General features: G+C 38.6%; 1 protein-coding gene across 1 annotated transcript in view; it reads right to left on the reverse strand.

Moving 5' to 3' along the window:
- LOC129808321 (tyrosine-protein kinase hopscotch) overlaps positions 1-12,728 on the reverse strand; it is a 28,064-nt gene that overhangs the window by 6,017 nt on the left and 9,319 nt on the right. The window contains exons 3-4 of the mRNA XM_055858163.1: positions 5,279-6,897; positions 508-1,405 (exon numbers count right to left, since the gene is read on the reverse strand). Of these exons, the coding sequence (XP_055714138.1) occupies positions 508-1,405; positions 5,279-6,897 (2,517 nt within the window). The remainder of the gene's footprint in view (positions 1-507; positions 1,406-5,278; positions 6,898-12,728) is intronic.

Raw genomic sequence — 12,728 nt, forward strand, 5'->3', positions numbered from 1 at the left:
ATAACAGCGATTCTAAGCTTTCAAACGTTAGATGTAAAGAAATATTCTAATTTTGAGTGGACTTTTGCATACAAAAAATGCAATTTTAAATATATGGAATTTGTGCATACATTTCATATAACTTTAATTATTTAGCATTTTTTACATTTACTGAATGTCTTCAACAATACTAAAGACATTTTTGGCCAATTTCAGAGAAATTTTTGCCATCTAGGCATGTCCAAGAGGTGCCTAGATAGCTTTTGGCTATGTAGTCTCCTATCTAGTCAGGGGTTGTCGCGTTTTCAATTCGTTAACCAACTTAACGAATCCCAGAGACTAGATAGGGATACGGCAATACTGAAAAATGTGTCTCGACTACACTCACACACATTCACCAGCAGTGTACATGTACAGCTATGTAGTCAGACTACATATATGTAGTCTGACTAGATACGGTCAGAATTGGCCCCCAGGATTTCCATTTGCGTATAAACGTAATCAAAGAGAAATAAAAACAGTACTTACACTTGCAATATCTTTGGCGAATTCTAGCAATTTCGCTGGTTTGGGATTGATGAGATGATTCCCTCTGAGGTATCCATCGAGTGAACTATTTTCTACATATTCCATCACGATGGCCATGCAATTGGCATCGTCTGTGATGACATCGAAAATTTGCACGATATTGGGATGCTTGAGTGCCTTCATGATCTTGCACTCGTAGTCAAAGTCATTCCTCCCATTTCGACTCTGTGTAATATCCAGCACCTTAATGGCCACCTGCTTCCCATTCCTGTGATCATTGATATCCTGAATTTCTCCCCGATACACCGCCCCGTAGTTCCCACTCCCAATCAATCCCTGACGCACAACCTTGAACTCATCGCTCATGTAGACATTGTCCGGGAAGAAATCCTTCCTTCCTGGCCAATTTGACGGTTCCAGGCTATCCAGATGCTCAGTCCCATTGATCCGGGATGAATCAATGGAACTCTGACTCCCTACGCCCGTACTCGTACTCGACAGATCCCCATTTGTCTCCACGAAAATCTGCTCAGTCTCCCGACTCTGACCACTGCTCAGAGATCCAGTCTCACATTTGGGCTGAAGGGGATAGTAGTAGTGCTGATACTTCTGCTGAATGACATGCAGCGCCGTAAAGATTGATTGGGGCTTAAAACGCGAATCCGGATCAAGCCAACCCGAACACATAATCTCATACATTTCCTGCGGACAACACTGAGGCTTTTGTGGCTTTGGCGGACGCTGATGCAGAAAACAATTCATATGAGGCTCAAGAGAGGCCCCATGTGAAAAAATCTCCCACATTGTCGTTGCACATGCCCAAATGTCCGCCTTCAGATCATACCGCGACAGTCCCATGCTGTTGTGCTTGTGATATTCCTGAGGGATCCACGGAATGCTGCAAAAAAACATTTCCCCATACACCAACCAAATTAACTAACCTCATTTTGGGCTAATCACAAAAATCAAATTAATCTTCTGATTTTGTTGCCGCTTTATTTGCTGCAACAATTACTGGCATGAAATTCAATAAAGCTTGTGATGCTTCTCTTGTTTGTTCAAATCAGATAATTACTGCAATCAATTGTGCATGGTTTAATGTTCTGGTTTGAGTGCAACAGGGAGTTTCACAAGAGGTAACTCATATTGAGAAACCCTTGTCACTTATCCGAGAAACGCTTCGCGAAACCCGAGAAACCCAAAAATTCCATCGCGAAACCATAGAAACCCAAAAATTGCATCGCGAAACCCGAGAAACCCAATCTCTGCATTGCGAAACCCGAGAAACCCAATTTCTGCATCGCGAAACCCGAGAAACCCAATTTCTGCATCGCGAAACCCGAGAGACCCAATTTATGCATCGCGAAACCCGAGAAGAAACCCAAAAATCGCATCGCGAAACCCGAGAAACCCAATTTATGCATCGCGAAACCCGAGAAACCCAATTTCTGCATTGCGAAACCCGAGAAACCCAATTTCTGCATCGCGAAACCCGAGAGACCCAATTTATGCATCGCGAAACCCGAGAAGAAACCCAAAAATTGCATCGCGAAACCCGAGAAACCCAATTTATGCATCGCGAAACCCGAGAAACCCAATTTCTGCATTGCGAAACCCGAGAAACCCAATCTCTGCATCGCAAAACCCGAGAAACCCAAAAATTGCATCGCGTAACCCGAGAAACCCAATTTCTGCATCGCGAAACCCGAGAAGAAACCCAATCTCTGCATCGCGAAATCCGGGAAACCCAATCTCTGCATTGCGAAACCCGAGAAACCCAATTTCTGCATCGCGAAACCCGAGAAACCCAATTTCTGCATCGCGAAATCCGGGAAACCCAAAAATTGCATCGAGAAACCCAGTGTCTGCATCGCGAAACCCGAGAAACCCAATTTCTGCATCGCGAAACCCGAGAAGAAACCCAATCTCTGCATCGCGAAATCCGGGAAACCCAATCTCTGCATTGCGAAACCCGAGAAACCCAATTTCTGCATCGCGAAACCCGAGAAACCCAATTTCTGCATCGCGAAACCCGAGAAGAAACCCAATCTCTGCATCGCGAAATCCGGGAAACCCAATCTCTGCATCGCGAAACCCGAGAAACCCAATCTCTGCATCGCAAAACCTGAGAAACCCAAAAATTCCATCGCGAAACCCGCGAAACCAGGAACACTTGTCAGAAAAAAATGTGAATGAGCTACCCCTTGGAGTTTCATCAAAAATGCATAGGAAGATAATAGGGTAAATTAAGCTAATTCAAAATCTGCTCCAAATGGAAATTTTTCGCTACTCTAAATGGAAACGTCATTGTTTTCATGATAATTACAGTACTCTATATATTTTCTTTAACTCAGTTTCATTATTTAGCTAATTTTGCTCCAAATAAAGCGAAAATCCATTCATATTCACAAATTTTAATTTGTTATTTTTTCAGAAAAATTAAAAGTGTGCCTTCTCACCATCGAATTTTTCATCGATCGACCATGTTTTCCAAAGAAAAACACAATAAGGTGACTGTTGTTTATTCGTTTTGTTCAACATTTATGTCATATTTCTGGATAATTTTAGTTTAATTAAGTGAAATAATTACCTATTTCGTGAACAAAAAGGGTTTTCTAAACTCTAAAGTGTCTGCAAATGCTTCAATAGGAAACCCCGAAAATATGATTTTTTGGAGAGATTTTCTTATTGTTTTAGATGGGAAATGAGAAAAGCAACTCAGCAAGGTTTTGGAAGCCTTTCGTCGCGGTTTCACTTAGGCCCTTGACACACTTACGACTTAAGCCGAGAGACGGCTTAGTGGAAAATGATAGAAATGTGGATTAACCATTATTTCCAACATAATTACATTAAGCCGTCTCCCGACTAATCCTCAGGTCTGTCAAGGCCCTTACGGCGTTATCACACTTGCACATTAAAATTTTAATGTGATTCACATTAATTGTCGCTTGTGAGCGTCCCAATATGTTATTTGTGTCTTTGAGTCACTTAATATTTAGGGTTTTTCTATTTATTGATAAAGAAGTGGACTTGGCCTGCAAAAATAAGTTTAAATTTACCTAAAGCGTAAATATTTTTCACATTAAAAAATTAAAGAAAAAATCGCATTAATTTTTCGCATTAATGCTATAAATCAATTTATATCAAATTTTGCGGGCCAAGTCTACCCTTTTATCAACAAATAGATCAAATTTTGAATATAAAATGATTCAAACACACAAATTACACATTTGGACTTTCACCAGCGACAATTAATGTGAATCATATTAAAATTTTAATGTGCAAGTGTGATAACACAGTTATACTGTTTGTCTCCAATTAGAAAATTTCCCCTGTCTCCATTTGGATTAATTTGTTTCCAATAGCAGCATTTTGCACTTGTGCATTCTCCTTGTATTTTAGAAGTATTCAAAATATATTTAAAGAATTTTCACTAAACAGTAACATTCTAGAAGAGTCAAGAAGCAAAGTTATGTAATTATCTTCAAAAAAGCATTGAACTTGATGTGTTGAATTTTCTGTCAAAGTTAAAGCGTCTGGAAATGGTTTTGAATTAGGACATTTACCCTAAGACATTTCCTTGAACAACGTAAACTAACAAATTTCACTGTAGATGGAGCTATAAGTGACCCATTCTTTAATAATTTAGCCACGCCTTCTGTAGGACTATGGGAATCGTTTATAGAATCGTTAAAGAAGGTGATCTTCTCGAATCCCAAGAAGAAGAGAAGGTATCGTAAAAACGATGAAAAAGACACGGATTGACCTTACTGTTTTTCACTCCTTTACTTTCCTTACAACGTTTCGGAGGCTTATTTCCTCCTTCCTCAGGTATGGAAACTATTGGGGGGGGGGGAATTGTTTGGCGGGAATCCTCTTACAGTGGGCACTGGGACTTTCACATTGGACATTGATATGTACACGGTCCAATACGAACGTGTTGGACCGTGTACATGTCAATCTTCAACCCTCAATTGATCCAAATTTGATCCTTTTGCAAAGGATGGATCAAATTTCAAACTCTGAAAGAACATTTGTCATAATAGAACATGTTAATTTAATTTATCCTTTGCAAAAGGATCAATTTGATCCTTTTATTTTTACCAGTGCATCGGGTTCCTATACGCAAAGCAATTTACGTTGTCCTCCCGAAGTATAAGCTTGAGTGTAAAACTTAACTTATAATTTAGATTTTACGTTCTAGTGTAGATGATGATTTTATATTTGAATCGCAACGGTCAGAATTTGAAAATCAGCTGTCATTTTTCATCCATTGGGAACGAAGTGACTAGTCGGGACATATTCAAGGAAGCATAGTGAGTGGAGTTGCGGTCGGGGAACAGAAGGCTGAGAAGTAGGGTCCTTTTTTCACCAATTTTCATACCTGTGGAAAGAGCCTTTTAGCTTCGAAACGTTGGCTAGAGAATAAAGGAGGAGGAGAACCAGGTCAAAATTCCGTGTTTTCTCTATTTGCGAGAAGTAGGGGTTCTGGACGTTTGATGAAGTTCGCTGTTCTGGGATAGAGAGCTACACTAGTACAAGGTTTACGTTAATTTGAAGTCTACTTCACTAAAGATTTATAAAACAACAATACAATGAAACGGCATCAGAATGCAGTTTCATTGTATTTATGATAGCTCCTAAGGGGGCGTTGCTTAAAATTCTTTATGGGCTGGGCTTAAGAACAAAGTATTTAAAAAAAAAACCTAGAAAAGTTAAATACGTATGATTGCAATAAAAGTCATAGAAAGAAAATCAAAGGTAAACTTACTCATTTCTCGTGAGTTCAGTCGCGAATCCAGGATCCCCGAGTCGAACGTAGACGTCACCGTCATGGTCACTGACCACAAAGAGGGTTGAGCAGCGAATCCTATTGTGGACTATGCTGTGATCCTGCAGGTACACAATGGCCTTGAGCAGTGAGAAGACAATGTTCATCAACGATGACATGGACAGGCTGATACGTCTCAGATACTCATCCAGAGGTCCCAGCCCCGAAGACTCCATCACCATGGCGATGGGATGGAAAAGCGTAAAGCCGTACATCCTCATGAGATCCGGCGAATTGAGTCGGCTCCATTTGTGAGCCAAATGCATGAAAGCCTGCAAATTCTTCTCAGTCTCTTCCTGTCGCAGAATCTTCAAGGTCACCTTGACCTTGCTCTTTTCATTGACAATAAGATACCCATTCATAACCGAGAGCACATCACGATTCCTCTCACTACTCTCATCCAACTGCAATTCTCTCTGAGCATCAATCAGCAGGGGCTTTCCCTGCCGCATCTCAGCCACTTCTGACACCAAGGTCAGATGGGGTTTCTCCTCTGCACATCGACAAAGCAGAAGTTTCGACGCTTTGTCGTATTCAGACTGGGTTAACCGGATATGCTTTCCGGAGGGTACGGAAATGCTCTTGGCAGCCTCGAGGAGGTTGTCAAAGGCAGTTTCTGTTCCACTGGGATTCTGTAGGTAGAATTTGTCTTGCTTGAAGGTGACCTTGAATGTTCGAAAGTCATCTTTGCGGAAGGCAATATCGATGTAATAGACATCGTAGCATTCCTCACAGACTCTCGCAAGAAATGAACCACTTTCGTTGCTATTGACTTGAATTTTCTTGTAAGCATATTCCTTCCCTATTGGCCCATGACAGCGCATATATTCAAGCCTGCCCAGGGACGGAGAAGGTAGATTCCCACAGAGATTAATTGACCACTTCACCATTAGCCTGTAGTATCCGGACAAACAACTAACAAATGATTCCAAACTCTCCCGATCTTTGAACTTCAGTACAAATTTATCCCTCTCATTCTGTGTGATAATCTTTACTTCCTCCCCCAGAATCTCAATACCACTCATATTTTCAATGGTGATATTGTGCCAGGCTTTCTTGTATGAATAATGCACTCTCAATCCCGGCTTCTCACTGTGATACGGATTAATTTCCATGGTCACTGGGCACCAGCCTGTCTTCCCCGCCTGATCCCTTTCCAGGTACGGGGAATTTGCCGAATATTCTTCAGTCAGATATTCAGGAGCAATATTTGACATCTCCGAAATGTACGACTGAATTATGTAGAAGGGATCGTGATCGAGCTTCTCAATGGCGTCCAGTTCTCTCTTAATGGCACGCCTGATAAAGAATTTCGGATGACCCTTGAGAATAACTTTTGGGACGTACCTCTTGTACCGCCCAATGAGATCTTGTGGTGTCACCTTGTCTTGCACCATCTCCAGGTACATATCCGTTAGCACAAGACCCATGATCTTCTGCGTATGATCACTGTATTCCAAATGAGGAATCTTATTGTGCAGCAAATCATGCTTCACCTGACTAAAGTAGTACTTGAACAACTGCTTATCTAGCTCTTTCAGCTGTAGTACATCAGGCAGCTAAAAGGAGTTAATGAGCAGCGCATTACTTTCTGCACTTAAGTAACAAGTCTTTGGCGATTTCAAACTTATGGGGTATTCTCAAGACCTTTCTAACATATTCAATCTCTTTTTATTGTCTTCGTTGCATAAAGTAAATGATTTTTCGTATTAAAGGTATAATTCATGCGAGCAACACATATACAACTGCGATTTTATATCGACAGCTCCATTCCATATTATGCTAAGTCGAATTAACCTTTTATTACTCCGAGAGATAGATATGTTATTCCTGGAACCGAGATCTACAACTGGTGTAAATTTGATGATCATCCAACGACCGGGTAACGTGATATTCCATTTTTTAGAAAAAAAAATTACACAGGCAGCATAGGAAATCGCCAACTTCAAATTGTAAATTACCGGTCGGATTCTTAGGTTGGAACGATTGATAGGAAATGGGCTGTCTTAAGCAACTAGTCACCACACCTTCTAGTACCCAGCCAGATTTCCCCGAGAGACCCAAGTCCACACGTCCTTCTTCCCTGACGTTCTAGACCGGACTGACTTTCTCGGCTCTTCAACTTATAGGTACAGTGACAAAGACCCTGAAGGCAATGAGACCGCAATGGCTTAGAAGCGGCCCAGGGACGGATTTGAATAGAAACGTTTATAACTGCCAGGAATTTTTGCAACATATACAATTGATTGGAAATATTATATTAGGTTTACAAAATGGCTCTCTGAAATGTTGTCATTCTGAGTTAGCATAGTATGGAATGGAAGCATCGATATGTGTGGAAAGAATGGAAGGCCACTACTCGGGAAACAGACAAGAGCGATAAGTTCTGAATTTCAAATATTTGGAGAACTACGGTTATCCGTACAGAAATCGCCCATTTCAATAGGGACACTTCCAGTCTCCAGTTGAACAAGAACAAGGGAAACTCCTGTGTAATAGATCTAGCGTCCTAATGTATCCATAATAGCCGTAATAGATCTAGCGTTAATGGGTGATTTTATAAGGAATCTCCACAATGTAGCCCTTCTGTACTACTGACACAGTCAACAGGGGTGGTCCCCTTTTTCGGAATCGCATGCTCAGTATCTACACTCTGACTGAGCCTTCCCATGTCACACTGACTCCACCAGACATGGCGCCAGTGTCATTCAACGCATTCGATAGTTTTTGCTTCTTTCGCTTTTTATTCAATATGTTTTAGGAATCCATGCCTCTTTAAGGACGAATGATTTTTGGGAAGGAACATATAAGAATTGAGTTAACTTCATTCGTTTGCACTTAAACTGAAGGACAAAATGGATCATGGGGATCTTGGGACATCCAATTTATCCTATGCATGGTGAGAATTTCTAAAATCCCTTTTACCACGGATAACCTTACTATGAATAGTAGGTAGAAATTTTCATGTTCTACAGAAGTTTTGGACTTTCAGTCTTGAAAGTATCAAGAAGGAAGAGTAGGACGTCTTTGGGATGTATGTTATATATGTCCTGTAAGCTAATGTCTTCAAATATATCTAGAACTAAAGGGAATTGATGGTTCAGTTCTTCAGATATGCCTAGAAATGGTGTTTCTAAAAGACAAAGCAGGGCCTGGACAGAGAACTAAATCATCAATTTCCTCTAGTCCAAGGTCCTTGACACACTTACGCCTTAAGCCGAGTGACGGCTTAGTGGAAAATGATAGAAATATCGTCGGTTGCGGCTACCTCTGTCGTATCTGCATTTGGTGCAAGCAACAATACAGACGTCCCCTCTTGCGTGAAATGCTGACACAAAAGAAATGCATATACGACAGAAGTAGACGCAACCGACGATATAGTTTAACCATTATTTCGAATATAATTACGCTAAGTCGTCTCGCGGTTAATCCTTAGGTATGTCAAGGCCCTTAGATAATGTTTTTCGTTTTAATCCCATCGCTAGTAATTTGTATCTTTACCCATCAATGCCAAATGAAAGCTAAGTAACTTCAAACATTTAGTGTTTCTTAATATTCCATGCCTTACAAAGCAATCATAGTTTCCAGAAACAGGCAATAAAACTCGCACCGAATGGAAGAGTTGGCTTCCTATTTTATTCACTTTTATACGTCTAGGACAGTGGGTTCCGTCGCACGTAGGAGTGACCGGAAATGATATAGCGGATGCAGCAGCGAGACGGGGAGTGTGTGCATCGGTAGTCCAAGAGGAAATGTCGAGAACGGAAGATTGGTTCGCGACTGCTAGATGGGAGTGCATAACTCAGTGGAGGATGGCATGGCATATGGGCGAACTGAGTAGATAGTAGATACTGTCATTCAATTTTGCCAACTTGTAGTATACAACCTTGGTTTATGGGAACGGGAAATTGAACAGGGAAGTCATTATAAGCAGCCTTAATTCGAACCACAACGGTCTGAGAACTCACTTGAATTGGATATCCATAACCGAGGACCCATTATACGCCGAATGTATCGAATACGAAGACATTGATCATGTCCTCTTCAAGTGTTCTCGTTTCGAGGTTGGTAGAGAGGAGCTTGTTGACTCGTGCAGCGCTATATACCCTAACCTCTATGTTAGAGACATATTAGCGCTGTGTCTAGAGAACAAGCTAGCTGGACCGTTAAAATTAATTGCAAAATTTGTATAGAGAAATAAGATAAGTGTATAAAATTTATGGTAGTCTGGCTATTTTCACTTATAGGAGTGGATTTCAAGTGTGTTGTAGTCCGTTTCCGTTATTTATTGATTATTTCTTTTTTAAGTTATTGACAGTTTGATACTTTAAAAAAAAACGTCTAGGACGTTACGAGGAGAAATTGTCACTACGGCCACTACATTCTCTTCAAATTCCAATAATTGACTCAGATTTGCATCATTCTGTGTCAATCAAAACGTTGTAAAACAATAATATAGAACACCTCAACATAGGTCTAATTCCTATGTCCATTGCCCATTATGCCCCTACGCCGCCTATCAGTCCGATATCATTGAAAAATATCCCGAAATATTGTATCGAATAAAAAGCTAAACAATCCATAAGAGTCTTATTCCGTTCACTATTTAAATCACTTCATCAGATCGAAAAATCGTTTGTTTCAAACCAGGATTCAAAGACCGTTCAACTGAATTTAAGGTTGACCTATTCGGTTAAGAATCATTCCCTCTATATCCTTTTAATATTTGACCCCGAAAAACCACGAACGAAATAATTTTCAAGCTGAAAAGGAGAGTTGTAAGGAGAAACGTCAACAACTGCGTCAACACAATTTGTGGAGCCTTTAAACCAAGATCGAAAACTTCTGTTTATCTAGAGCTTTCTACACATCGTTTGGTAAGGAATTATTAGTATAAACAGATTTTTCGGAAATATTAATCGCCCTCCAAAAATCAAAAGAAATCTTTTCAATAGAGAAAAAGCAGTTCTTGATCTTGTAAGTGGGAAAACTTCCTTCTATAGCCGAATTGTTCCCCATAAAAATTATATTGCTTTTTTTCTTAAAATATTACAAAGGGATGTTCCCCTAAATAAAATATGAAAAAGATCTATCAAATTGGTGGTAGAACATCTTACTACAACTAACAAGGTTTTGATAAACAGTGTTATGAACTTTTTGTTTCAGGGTAAGAAATGACTTAAAAGAGAATCATCAAACAATCGAAGTTGATAATATCTATAGACGCTTAGCTTCAGCTCTAAAACAGATGGATGATGGAATATTGAAACAACGGACAATAGGTCCGATTATTTAAAACATAAAATTTTCAAGATCAATGCTCTAATTCGAATAACTGAAACAAACTTTTGAATTTCTATTTGTTCCAGTAGTTAACAGCTCCTCAAAATTAAGCGATTGAGTTAAGAACTTATTAACTACTTAATAAGTACTTAATGTATTAGCCGGGTTATGTATAGTTGCAACACTTCAATTTAAAAACAATTTAAAAACCGATTAAGAATTGTAAATTTTACAATAATTTAAATTATAGGGTTCCACAGTCCTTGTTTATTTTACACTTCTCAATGTTCCGAGACCAAGAGTTATTATAGTTTAAAAGTTTTTCACAGAAACCTTTCGCACTATTCCTATAAATTTTGTTGTACTCAAATTAACCACCTACTTAATTACGACCACAACCAGTAGAAAAGTTTTCAATCCAATTTCGTCATAAATATCATATAATTTTTGCGCTAAACTCGTTACGAATTCTCTCTTATTGGAAAACATTTAAAATTACAACAGCAACTGTCCTTTCCCAAGGGTTTGCTCTGCAATTTTACATGACATTTTATAATGCTTTTATTTATTTTTTTTTCTACCAGGCATTATTAAGTCGCTATTAAAGTTCTAGCAAGATCAAAGACAATTGTTCACACATTGCGTGTTCCTTTTAATTGGGAAATTTAATTCAGTATCAAAAGCTCTCTATTGTTGTTATTTGAAACTCGCATGATTGCTTTCCAGAGGACAACACTATAAGAAACTTCACTTGATTAGTTTTCAGCGAGAAACTCCTCTGTTTATTTTAGTTTTCTCCACTAACCGCGAGCATATTGCAAATCGCTATTGTTCTTTCTTTGAGATAATGCAGGGTAATCAATTGAAATTGAAAATATCTGAGTAATAAATTAATATATTAAGGGGTTTAATCTATTGATTAATTTCCCTTGCAATCACGTGGATTTATCATCTGTGCAGTACGGACAATTAATAACACTAACACGCATTATTTGTAGATTTGTTCTGTTTTAATTGCTTTAATGCACTGATTCAAAGCCTTTTATACTATTAAAATTAATTTCAAATAGAAACGAAGGTTTATAGGAGGACAAACTATGGAGACAAATTTTCTTTGTATAAAACAGCATATTGGATAAATGTTCAAGACGTTTCCACACAATTTCCTCAATTTATGTCATTTTCTGTCTCTACTCAGATAAGAATCAGGGATTGATTTTCTGCATTGATTATGTTTTTCGAACATCAAAAAAATTACTTCGATGATTAAAGACCCTCACTAGGGGGAAGCTTTGATGTTTCGCATATACGCTACCATCAAACACTTCGTATTTCTTCCGTATTCCTTTATGAATCTCACATATGGCTATATATTTTAATAGCTACTCTTAAATCCCACCTCTCCTGAAAAAATTGGGTGTCTAATTCTTTTTTCCTAGTTTCAGGAAACAAAAATTAAAAACAGGTGCAAAACTGTAATTTTAATGTGTAATATTTTGTACAATTTTGCACAATTGATATCACTTTTTTTGGAAAACTACTATCACAGGATGTAGAGGGGTTATTAGGGTTTAAATTTGTATAAAAACCTCTTGGAATGAAGAAGGCCGTTTTTGTGGGTGGAAAAAAATTCGCAAACTTGACCCATATTCATCGATCGGATATTAAGAATTATTATGTATCGCATAGTGAATCTGGCAACACTATAATTTTAATGTTCTAACATAACCTCACTTGTGTGTTGCGGACGTCAATGCAACATAACCTTCAAATTTCCACATACATTTTGGGGTTGCCAAAGTGACATTTTCATGGAATTTGAAAATCAAAGAAAGAAAATGGATTCCTCAGTGTATAAAATTATGCCTTTTACAAATCTTCATAAAAGTAATATTAAAAGATATTATTCCTCACATAAACTATTTAATCAGATAGACTAGAGTTCCGTCTAAACAATGATGTGTAACTTTTAATGTCGGGTGCAAAATTTACGGTGAAAATGGTACGTTTTTGAGTGATGTAAATTATATGCGAAAATAGAAACTTGATTGAACTATCGGACAAATCGCCATTAAATTTTCATTTTCTTCTAGAGAAAAATGTGAGG

Source organism: Phlebotomus papatasi, chromosome 3 (genome assembly GCF_024763615.1).
Source record: "Phlebotomus papatasi isolate M1 chromosome 3, Ppap_2.1, whole genome shotgun sequence".
Lineage (NCBI taxonomy): Eukaryota > Metazoa > Arthropoda > Insecta > Diptera > Psychodidae > Phlebotomus > Phlebotomus papatasi.